This window comes from Melanerpes formicivorus, unplaced genomic scaffold (genome assembly GCF_026170545.1).
Source record: "Melanerpes formicivorus ecotype bairdi unplaced genomic scaffold, bMelFor1.0.p_v2 SCAF_9, whole genome shotgun sequence".
NCBI lineage: Eukaryota > Metazoa > Chordata > Aves > Piciformes > Picidae > Melanerpes > Melanerpes formicivorus.
Window position 1 is genome coordinate 19100938 of NW_027142361.1, and position 12089 is coordinate 19113026.

The 12089-nt window shown below is 45.5% G+C and overlaps 1 protein-coding gene across 1 annotated transcript in view; it reads left to right on the forward strand.

Moving 5' to 3' along the window:
• MSRA (methionine sulfoxide reductase A) overlaps positions 1–10159 on the forward strand; it is a 687752-nt gene extending 677593 nt beyond the window's left edge. The window contains 1 exon segment of the mRNA XM_068143212.1: positions 9343–10159. Coding sequence (XP_067999313.1) covers positions 9343–9507 — 165 coding nt within the window. The 3' untranslated portion in view covers positions 9508–10159.
• The last annotated feature ends 1930 nt before the right edge of the window (positions 10160–12089 follow it).

Here is a 12089-nt window from a genome sequence, read left to right on the forward strand (position 1 = left end):
TCCAGTGAGTGAGACACATCGATGCTCACATTCCTAAGAGCAAAGCTACTGAGGAACAGCAACACAACCATCAGGCAGATCTAGCTGCAAGAGTTTCTCAAGTAGACATGGACTCTAATCTTGATCTCGACTGGAAACACCGAGGTGAGATATTCTTAGCTCGGTGGGCTCATGATTCGTCAGGACATCAAGGCAGAGATGCAACATACCAATGGGCTCGTGACAGATCCATAGACATTTCCATGGATGCTATCACACAAGTCATCCATGACTGTGACATTTGTGCTGCTATTAAGCAGGCAAAACGACTTATGCCCCTGTGGTACGGTGACAGACGGTCCAAGTACAAATATGGTGAAGCTTGGCAGATTGACTACATCGCTCTACCACGTTCTCGTTCTGGTAAGCAATACGTGCTTACTATGGTAGAGGCGAACACTGGATGGTTGGAAACTTATCCAGTTCCACATGCAACTGCACGCAACACCATTCTCGGTCTGGAGAGACAGATCCTATGGAGACACGAAACTCCAGAGAGGATTGAGTCAGACAACGGAACTCATTTCAAGAACAACCTTGTAATGAACTGGGCAAAAGAGCGCGGATATCCCACATTCCCTGCTATGCACCAGCTTCAGGGAAAATTGAACGCTACAACGGTTTGTTGAAGACCACTCTTAAAGCCATGGGGGGTGGATCTTTGAAATACTGGGAAAAACATTTAGCGCAAGCAACCTGGCTGGTAAATAGTAGAGGTTCAGTGAACCGAGCTGGACCTGCACATTCAGATCTGCTACAGAAAGTAGAAGGTGATAGAGTTCCTGTTGTTAGAGAAAAGAATCTGTTAGGTAAAGCTGTTTGGGTATTTTCACCCTCAGGAGAGGCTAAACGTGTCTGAGGGGTGGTTTCAGCTGAAGGTCCGGGTCACACTTATTGGGTAATGCAAGAGAATGGTGAAATTCAGTGTATTCCACAAAGAAATTTAAGTTTAGCTGAAAGAGGTTAATTTCAAACTATTGTACAGCTGCATCGCGTCCAAAGAATCAACGAGGTGATGCCGAATTTTGCCCCAAAAGGCGAGAATAACTGCCTAAGAGACTCAGTTTAAGTCAGATAGACAGGAGGTATTTTTATTAGCAACGTGTTGGAGAAATCACTAAATGGATTTCTGCCTTTCCCGTAACAAAAGCATGTCTTTTATACAGTTTTGGATGTAGTATTGCATCAGATCATATACATAATCATATCTTTGCATACATATTCATATGGGGCGTGGTGTAGGCGGAGCGTGGGCGGGGACATCTCTTTTGAGGATCTTCTTGGTGGTCATTCCGGTGGCCTTCATCATGGGCAGGGGTCTCCTGATGAGTCTTCCTCTTTAAACTTTTGACTCCTTTCCTAATTTGGTCAATTCCCGGTGTGCCTGGCTTGGTTCCACTGAGTTGACAAGGCTCTTAGGGTCAGTTCGACCTTGTTGGCTCTGAATCATGATTACCCCGTCAGTTCTTATCACTTATCTCCTTTTTCTGTCACAGTGTCCCAGGCCTCAGCCGATTTATTGCTCTATGTGGTTTGTGCTTCCTTCAATTGCTTCACATTCTATGTTTTAACCCAGTATTTCTCGAAAGCTATCTGTTTTGGGGCTTCAGAGGAATCTACGGTGCACGAACCCTGAGATCCCTGAGAGCCCTGAGTCAACTAAGAGACACTGAGATTCCCTGTTCCCCATTTCAGAAATGAACTGTTTTCCATTTTTCTCATTTTCTGATTTTTCCTGGACTTTTGAATCATCTACATCTGAGCATAGCTGGAATGGACTATGAACTTTACTTACAAACTGTAAATATCGTCTTGGATTGGATGGACAGTATGAACAGCCAATGAAATTGTTTAGAAGGGGTGGACTGTGACCGTTTGAGGCTGTCCCCTTAAGAAAGGGAATATGGTAGTTGGATGTTTGTAAACGAAAAGATGGATCTAAACTAATTTCATTGGTAGATTGGGAGGAAGCACCTTCTGAACTGGGAGTGTAGCAGGGTATCTGGGGCTTTCCTGCACTTTTCCAGTTCAGTTCTGTTTTCCCCTCCTTCAGCAGCAGCAGCTGTTTCTGGGCTTTCAGCCAAGGCTTGAGCTTGAAACTGATAAACTGCAAGGCCTGTATTAACCGCTTTTCTATTAACACATAACTGCTTCTAACTTTTTCCTCTTTTCTCTCTCTTCTAACCCGCTCTGGGGAAAGGGGGAGAGAGGGGGCAGCAGAGGTGGGGAACCCCGTCAGCGGAGGGGGGAACTCTCATTTCCGTGCTACTTTGTTGTATATTTTTGTATATATTGTAAATATTGTAAATATGTATATTCCCCTGCGTTTCCCTGCTTTGTAAATATACAGCACCCATTGCTTTGCTAATTCAGCTGTGAGGTTTTTTTTCCTTTCCCTTCAATTTTTACTTCCCTTTACTTTACAGGGGGGAGGGAGGAGGCTTTTTGGCCTTACCCTTCCAACCCTACGACAGTAGGACTCCATACAGCAGCTTTCCACTTCTGTTGGCTTCCTACTACACGACACGATCCATCAGTAAACAGAGCATAAGGCCTTTCATCTTCAGGTAACTCGTTGTATGGTGGTGCTTCTTGGGCACGAACCACTTCCTCAGGCAATGCTCCTAAATCCCTGCCTTCTGGCCAGTCCATAATCTCTTCCAGAATTCCTGGGTGGTTTGGTTTTCCCAGTCAATCTCGCTGTGTAATCAGTGCTACCCACTTACTCCATGTAGCACTGGTGGCATGATGAGTAGAAGGGATGTTTCTTTTGAACATCCAATGCAGCACAGGCAGCCTTGCTGCTAAGAGGAGAGTTGCTTCTGTGCCCACTACTTCTGATGCAGCTGGAACTCCCTCATAGGCTGCTAAGATCTCCTTCTCAGTTGGTGTATAGTGGGCTTCTGATCCTCGATATCCTCTACTCCAAAATCCCAACGGCCGACCTCGGGTTTCACCTGGTGTCTTCTGCCAGAGGCTCCAAGTAAGACCATGCTCCCCAGCTGCGGTGTAAAGGATATTCTGCACCGATGGTCCTGTGCGAATGGGCCCAAGTGCCACTGCACGAGCTATCTCTTGTTTGATCTGTTTGAAAGCTTGTTGCTGCTCACTACCCCATTCAAATTGATTCTTCTTTCGAGTTACTCGATAGAGAGGGCTGACAAGCTGACTGTAGCCTGGAACATGCATTTTCCAGAACCCCACAAGGCCTAGAAAGGATTGTGTCTCTTTCTTGTTGGACGGTGGAGACATGGCTGTTATCTTGTTGACCATGTCCATAAGTACATGACGGCATCCATCCTGCCACTTTATTCCCAAGAACTGAATTTCTTGCGCAGGTCCTTTGACTTTGCTTTTCTTTATAGCAAACCCAGCCTTTAAGAGTATTTGAATGATTTTTTTCTCCCTTCTGGAACACTTCCTTTGCTTTATCGCCCCACACAATGATGTCATCAATGTACTGGAGATGTTCAGGGGCCTCACCCTTTTCCAGTTCACTCTGAATTAGTCCATGACAAATGGTGGAGCTATGCTTCCACCCTTGGGGCAATCGATTCCACGTGTATTGAACACCCCTCCAGGTGAAAGCAAATTGTGGCCTGCACTCTGCTGCCAATGGGATTGAGAAGAACGCATTGGCGATGTCAATAGTAGCGTACCATTTAGCTGCCTTTGACTCCAGCTCATACTGGAGCTCTAGCATGTCTGGAACAGCAGCACTCAGTGGTGGTGTCACTTCGTTCAGGCCACGATAGTCCACAGTTAATCTCCATCCTCCATCAGATTTTGGCACTGGCCATATGGGGCTGTTAAAAGGTGAATGTGTTTTGCTGATCACTCCCTGGATCTTCAGCTGGTGAATCAGTTCATGAATGGGACCTAGGGAGTCTCGGTTTGTACGATACTGCCGTCGGTGCACTGTTCTAGTAGCAATTGGCACCTGTTGTTCTTCAACCTGCAGCAATCCCACAATGAAAGGACTTTCTGAAAGGCCAGGCAGGGTAGACAGCTGTCTGATCTTCTCTGTATTCACCGTGGCCACACCAAAAACCCATCTATAACCCTTTGAATCCTTGAAGTACCCTCTCTTGAGGTAATCAATACCAAGAATGCAAGGGGCTTCTGGTCCAGTCACAATGGGATGTCTTTCCCACTTGTCCCCTGTTAGGCTCACATCAGCTTCTAATACAGACAGCTCCTGGCAGCCTCCTGTCACTCCAGAGATCCAAAGAGATTCAGCACCTCTATGCCCTGATGGCATCAATGTACACTGTGCCCCTGTGTCTACCAGCGCCTTGTATTTCTGTGGCTTTGATGTGCCAGGCCATCGAGTCCACACAGTCCAATATACTCTGTCATCCCTCTCCTCCTCCTGGCCGAAGGCAGGGACCCTCTACTCCTGGTCCCCATCAGAGCATTCACTGTCTGATCTGGGTAGTACCTGGCCAGAGGTCCCCTCAACGGGATCAAGGGGTGTAACCTCAATTCTTTTTCTCCTGAGAGATCGTTGATTACTTTCTTGGTTTTTTACAGCGGATACCTTTGCTGTTTTCTTAAATGATCCCTTTTTAGTTGTTGTTTTTCCTTTCAGTTCACGTACCCGAGCTTCCAATTTATAAGTGGGTTCACCATCCCACTTCCTCATGTCCTCCCCCTGGTCACGAAGGAAAAACCAGAGTATTTCACGTGGTGTGCGTCTGAGGCTCCCTTTCCCTCTGACTGAGGCAGGAGGGGACAGATTTCTTGGAGTAGACCTGGTCAACGAGGCACTGGCACGTGGAAATGAGTTAGTACAGAGGTTATCTTCAAAATTCTGGAGCCAGGCTGACACAACCTCCACAGACCGTGCGTCCTCATCCAAATAGTATATCATTGCTAGGCTGTTAGAATACGATGCTGGAGCGCCTTGGATCACTTTCCTCCACATGGCCCGTGTGCATGGGACATCTTCTGGATCTGTGGAGACACTTTGATCATCTAAATCACTATAGATAACTTCCAACACCGCTAATTCTCTTAAGTATTGGATTCCTTCATCTGCCGTATTCCACTTCCCTGGAGAACTCATAAGGTCCTCCTTGCATGGGTACCTGGCCCTCACACTTATCAGGAGTCACCTCCAGAGGCTGCATATGCCTGTCTCCTTTGCAATGCCTTTCTCAATACCTCTGTTTCTAGCAATGGGTCCCAATTGTTGGGCCTCTTTGCCTTCCAGCAGTTGGCTGTCAGCCCCATTATCCCAGCACCGGAGCAGCCAAGCAGCAATTCGCTCTTCTGGCTGGCGACTATAATCCTTGCGTATGTCTCTCAGTTCTGCTGAGGTCAAGGACCAAGTAGTCTCTGCTTCTTGTCTAATCTCACTCATTTCCTCTGATTTCCCACTTGATGGACCAGCCTCTTGGTCATAATCTTCCTCATCCCTTACCAATCGATGAGAGGGACCTGTTGACCTCCTTGTCCACTGCTTCTTTTTTACAACTGGGGCAATTTCTCTGGTTGCTGTCTGGGTCCCCATCTCCACCATGGTGTCCTCAGGTAGTGTTTGGGTGCCTGCCTCAGCCATAGTCCTCATAGAGTATTGAACTGTGGCTCGGTAAGCACAGGCCAGGCCCCAGTAAAGTGCAAGAAGTTGTTTGTTCTCATTGGGATAAGCGAGGCACCCTTCTATCAGATGGCGAGTTAGTTTAGTAGGATCGCTCACCTCTTCTGGGGTAAAGTCCCAGGCTATAGGAGGTGATAACCGTCCTAGGAATCTGCCCAAGTCCTTCCACATACCCTGCCACCCAGAGACTGACCGCTTCAAGTCACACTTCAATATATCCCTGTGGTAGGGTTAGAAGGGTAAGGCCCAAAAGCCTCCTCCCTCCCCCCTGTAAAGTAAAGGGAAAGAAAATTGAAGGGAAAGGGAAAAAAAACCCTCACAGCTGAATTAGCAAAGCAGTGGAGTTTCATATTTACAAAGCAATGTAGGATATGCAGGGGAATATATACAAATTTACAATATTTACAATATATACAAAGATATACAACAGAGTAGCACAGAAATGAGAGTTGCCCCGTCTGCTGAGGGGGTTCCCCACCTCCGCTCTCCCCCTCTCTCCCCCTTTTCCCCAGAGAGGGTTAGAAAGAGAGAGAAAGAGAAAAAAAGGTTAGAAGCAGTTGTGTTAATTGGAAAGCAGTTAATACAAGCCTTATCAGTTTCAAGGCCAAAGCCTTGGCCGAAAGCCCAGCACAGAGAGCTGCTGCTCGGCAGAGGAGCGGAAGAAAGACTGAAGATAAAAGTGCTGGAATGCCCAGGATACCCTCCTGCACTCCCAGTTCGGAAGGTGCTTCCTCCCACTCTACCAATGAAATTAGTTTAGATCCTTCTTTTCGTTTATCAACTTCCGTCCACCATATTCCCTTTCTTAAGGGGACAGCGTCAAACGGTCACAATCCCCACCCAAAGACTGTCTCTTTTCATGCCATGATGGAATCAAACTCCACAAAACCCTCAACATGCCAGTAATGTTGATTAGCAGTACTAGAGAGCTCACATATGGATGAATCAAAATCTTGGGGGCCTGCATAATAAAATTCTCTACACTCATTTCAGGTGGGGAGACAGAAATGATGACCTCTCTAGCATAGCTCCCACACTACAGCAGCCCTACAAGCAGGAGAAAGAGACACATAGCCATTATTTGCTTCGGCATATTCCTAAACAAATGAAGTATTTCCAAAAGAAAGCAGAAGTTATCAGCAAGCCACGTGACCAGCACAGAAGCCTGTATCATAAGCAAGCTTATATAAGAAAAAAAAACTGCAGAAACTACAGCTATGTTATATTTTCGTTTCCCGGCCAAAGCAACCAAAAAGGACTGTGGTGGTTTGGCTCTGGCCTGGAGGCCAGATACCCACCAAGCCGCTCTATCACTCCCCCTCTTAAGTGAACAGGGGAAGAAGGGAAAGAAAATATAACAGAAGCCAGGGATAAGATAGGAGCAATTTAATAACACTAATAAGCAAACAGCAAATAGACCGCGCGGAAGCAAAGAAAGCAGAGAGAGAGATGTTAGTCTCTACTTCCCATCAGCAGGACGGTGGTCAGTCTCGGGAAGTAGGGCTCTCTAAGCTTGGTGGTTCCTCGGGAGGATAAACGCCATGGATGAATCCCCAAACTTCCTTCTTTCACGTCCTTCTTATACCTGAGTTGACATCATATGGTATGGAATACCTCTTTGGCCAGTCTGAGTCAGCTGGCTCAGTTGTCCCCCCTCCCAAGATCCTGCCCACCCCTCAATGTACTCCTGGGGCAGGGAAATGTTGAAAGGACACAGCTCGGATACCGAATTCAGCCGTAGCCAAAACACTGCTGTGTTATCAACTACTGCTGCAAAAAACCCACAGCCCTAGAATGATGCTGTGAGGAGAATTAACTCCACCTCAGTCCAACCCAATACATAAGATTTGTTATTATGATCAGTGAGCACATATTTGCCTGGTAATCAGAAATGCTGACTGTTCATTCTTGTAATTGATCTTACTCTCAAGTCTGGCTGATAGCAATGCAGTTCTACCTATGTCCAGTACTTTACAACTGTAGTCTGAAACCAGTTAAAGTGCTCATTAGGTTATCATGGACTTCAGAGAGCACAAATCATGTTCCCATTGAGATGAGAATTGGCTCAAAAATGTTGGCACTTACCAGTTCCCTCAGAAAAGGAAAATTCAGTAGGAAAAATGTCATGGTAATTCTTGTTAAAAATAAATTCAGTCTCTCATAAACTTTCCTGGAGTTTCAAGTTCATGTAGGGGATATAAAAAAGAAATTCAAGCCTAATTTAAAATCCCCACCTACATTCCTTCATCTTTTGTTCCTGGACACATATTGGAAAATCTTTCAGAAATTATCCATCATTTGCTTTAAAAATACCTTCCTAGTCCTAGAATCATAGAATCAGAGTGGCTTGGGTTGGAAGAGACCTTTGAAAGGTCACCTAGTCCGAGCCCCCTGCAGTGATCACAGACATCTTCAGGTAGAATCTGTGATGATCATTAGGGCAGAACTGTTATTTTTGAAGAATGAGTTTATAGTGACTCTGTGAAAAGAGCCCAAACACTCTTACTGTGACATCAGTGGAGCTAAAGTTTCACCTGTAAATTCTTCTTGGCATAAAGACATTTGGGGTGGATGGTACATTTAACATCTGAGATATCTTCCAGGTGGAGTTCTTGGACACTTGAAGACAGCTGTCCAGACCTGATCAAAGTGTGCTCTTCTGCTTCTCAAATTTCATAGAATCATAGAATGGTTTGGGTTGGAAGAAACCCAACCCCCTCTGCAGTAAGCAGGGACATCCTCCACTAGATCAGGTTGCCCAGAGCCCTGTTGAGCCTCACCTTGAATATCTCCAGGGATGGAGCCTCAACCACCTCCCTGGGCAGCCTAGTACTCAACAGTGTCCTAGATCCATCAGACTGTATGTATCAAAAGCATGGAAAGTAGAACCATTACCAACATCTGGCCTACAACACTCTTCCTGAATGGGAATTAAGGAATTAATCCACAGCTTTGGGGATGGGGCCTCAACCACATCCTTGGGCAACTCAGTCTCAAGCTGTGCCAGGGGAGGTTTAGGCTGGATGTTAGGAAGAAGTTCTTCACAGAAAGAGTGATTGGCCATTGGAATAGGCTGCCCAGGGAGGTGGTGGAGTCACCATCACTGGAGGTGTATAGGAAGAGACTGGATGGGGTGCCTGGTGCCATGGTTTAGTTGATTAGATGGTGTTGGGTGATGGGTTGGACTCAATGATCTCAAAGGTCCTTTCCAACCTGGTCTATTCTATTCTATTCTATTCTATTCTATTCTATTCTATTCTATTCTATTCTATTCTATTCTATTCTATTCTATTCCCCTCATGGTAAAGAACTTGTTCCTAACATCCAATCTTAATCTGCTCTTCTCTAGTTTGAAACCGTTGTCCTTCATCCTATCACTACAGGCCCTAATGTTTTCCACTCTCCTTGATGGCACCTCTACTTGGCCTGGGGTGGTTAATAAAGAGGAGAGAACAAGCATGTGGCCATATTTAATTAAATAGATGAGCCACTGAAACAGGAGGGTGCACTGCTTCTTTTTGCCAGTGCCTGCTTTGGTGCCCGCAACGTCTCTCAGCAAAACGACACGAGAGCGAGCATAAAAGGCTGCCACATAGGGGTGTGCTGCAAATGTGGTTCAAGAGCTGAGAGAGATCTGTAGCTCCTGCTGACAGAAAACCATCAGCAAAGTACTAATGGCTTTCCATTATGTTTCTTGACAGGTATTGACGAAGAGTGGTTTTGGTCCCATCACAACAGAAATCCGGGAGACTCCGGAGTTCTATTACGCCGAAGATTACCACCAGCAGTACCTGAGTAAGAACGCTGGTGGCTACTGTGGCCTTGGAGGAACAGGGCTTTCCTGCCCTATTGGCATCAATAAATAGCCTGGGATTGCTTCACTGCCTCCACTTCATTTTAGAGAGTTTGGAAAAATTCAACAGCCCTGATAGGTGTCACAATACTCCTGCAGCATCAGCACATAGACCTTTGGGTAGCTTTTGGTTTGGCTTTTCATAATCTGTGCAGTTTCTCAACTGCCAACACTAAAAGCCAAAGTAGAGGCAGAAATTGCACCTGCTTGATAAATGCAGCTTGGTAAAGTCTTGCTCTGCACAGCTCATGGAATTTCCTTGTGATCTTGTGATCTGGGGAGAAAAGAAACTTCTACAAGTTTGGCTTGAAGTGAGGAGGTGGTTGCACCGGCTAACTGCTTTGCATAGCTGATGCCTTCAGATATGTTTGTTTCCTTGGCTTAATGAGTTTGTTTTTGACTTCTGGAGAAATGGCTGGGCTCAGCTGCAACAACCCTGTAATTTGGTGTCTTTGAGGACGGCGAATTTATGAGATCAGTAGTTCTCTCACAATCCCACTTGCACAGCAACATGTAATATCGCCTGTAGTGCCTATTTTCTGAAACAATTTTAGCAAGAAAAAGTAAGAACTGTAATGTGATACTTCTTTTTCTGATATCTCTAAAAGGTGTGTCAGACCCCAAAGAAATCAATGTTGTTTCCTGCACCAAAATAAATTACAAAAGAAGAAAAATATCGTCTCTGATGTGTTCCATGACTCTAAGTATATATCTGAGTGTGGTGGAGTTGAGAGACAAGGACCCAGCCTTCTCTCCCCCACAAAGAGGAAGAAAAAAACCCACAGATAGCCAGCCGGAGAAGCAAGGAAAGATGCTATATTTACAAGCAATTTTGGGAAATGCAGGCTATATATACACAATTTACAGTATTTACAATATATACACAGAAATACACAGCAAAGTAAAAAAAACAAACACAATAATAAAGGAATGAAATTCCCTCCTCTGGAGGAGGGTTCCCCCCCTGTATCCCCTTCCCTCCCCTTTTTCCCCAAAGAGGGATAGAAAGAGAGAAAAAGAGCAGTTATTAATTAAAGCAAAGTGATAGTGGGCCTTATCTGTTCAGGGTCACTCTGGCAGGGAGCCCAGAAGCAGATGAGCTGGAAAGGGAGAAGGAAAGGAGCGAACTGAGGAAAGTTCCAGCTGCACCTAAACTTAAAACTGCATTCTACCAATCCACCAATTAAATTAGTTTAGAATATCTGATTGTTTTTTATAATATTTCAAAACATTCAGCCATAGTGTCCCAGCACTGTCTCTTTCTTAAAGGCACAGCCTCAAACAGTTGGTACCTTCAGGCCAACTTGAGATCACCTCCACTAGACCAGGCCTTTCCAGATTTCCCATTCGAGCTCTCTGTGTTATCAGAGCTATCCACTTAGACCATGTTGAGTCTGTGGCATGATGTGGTGTGGAGCCTTTGCCTTTGAACATCCAATTCAAAACTGGCAATCTGGGAGCTAAGAGAAGTTGTGATTCAGTTCCAATCACTTCAGAGGCTGCTTTTACTATTTCATAGGCAGCTAAAATTTCTTTCTCTGTTGGAGTATAATTAGCCTCTGAACCTCTGTAACTTCGACTCCAGAAACCAAGAGGTTGTCCACGTGTCTCACCTGGAGCTTTTTGCCACAAGCACCAGGTTGGACCATTGTCACTTGCAGCTGTGTACAAAATGTTCTTAATGTCTGGACCATCTCGGACAGGTCCCAGACACATTGCTTGAATTACCTCTTGCTTTATCTGGTCAAAGGCTGCTTGTTGTTCAGGTCCCCAGTGGAAATTGTTTCTCTTTCGAGTCACATCATACAGAGGTTTCACCATTTGACTGTATCCAGGAATGTGCAGTCTCCAAAATCCCACTATCCCCAAGAAACATAGGGTCTCTTGCTTGTTTGTGGGATTTGCCATGGTAGAGGCTCCATTTACCACATTTACCACTGGAATGTGTCGGCGTCCATCCTGCCACCGCACTCCCAGAAACTGAATCTCTGTGGTAGGTCCTTTCACCGTGTCTTGTTTGATGGCAAAACCTGCATTCAGAAGAATGTCAATGATTTTGTTACCTTTCTCGAAGACTTCCTCAGCAGTTTTACCCCAGACAATGATATCATCGATGAACTGGATGTGTTCTGGAGCACCGCCTTTCTCCAGAGCATCGTGGATCACTGCATGACAGATGCTTGAGCTGTGGATCCAGCCCATTGGCAATCTGTTGAAAGTGTACTGGATTCCTCTCCAGGTGAAAGCAAACTGAGGCCTGCATTCCTCTGCTATGGGAATAGAGAAAAATGCATTAGCAATGTCTATGGTAGCACACCATTTGGCCTCTTTGGATTCCAGCTCATACTGTAGCTCCATCATGTCTGGTACTGCTGCACTCATAGGTGGTGTCACTTCATTCAGGGCTCAGTAGTCTACTGTCAGACGCCAGTCTCCATTCTGCTTTCGCACAGGCCACACTGGACTGTTGAAAGGTGAATGAGTTTTGCTGATGACTTTCTGACTCTCCAACTGACGAATCAGATTCTGAATGGGCAACAAAGAGTCACGGTTGGTTCTGTATTGTCTGTGATGCACAGTCTGAGAAGCAACCGG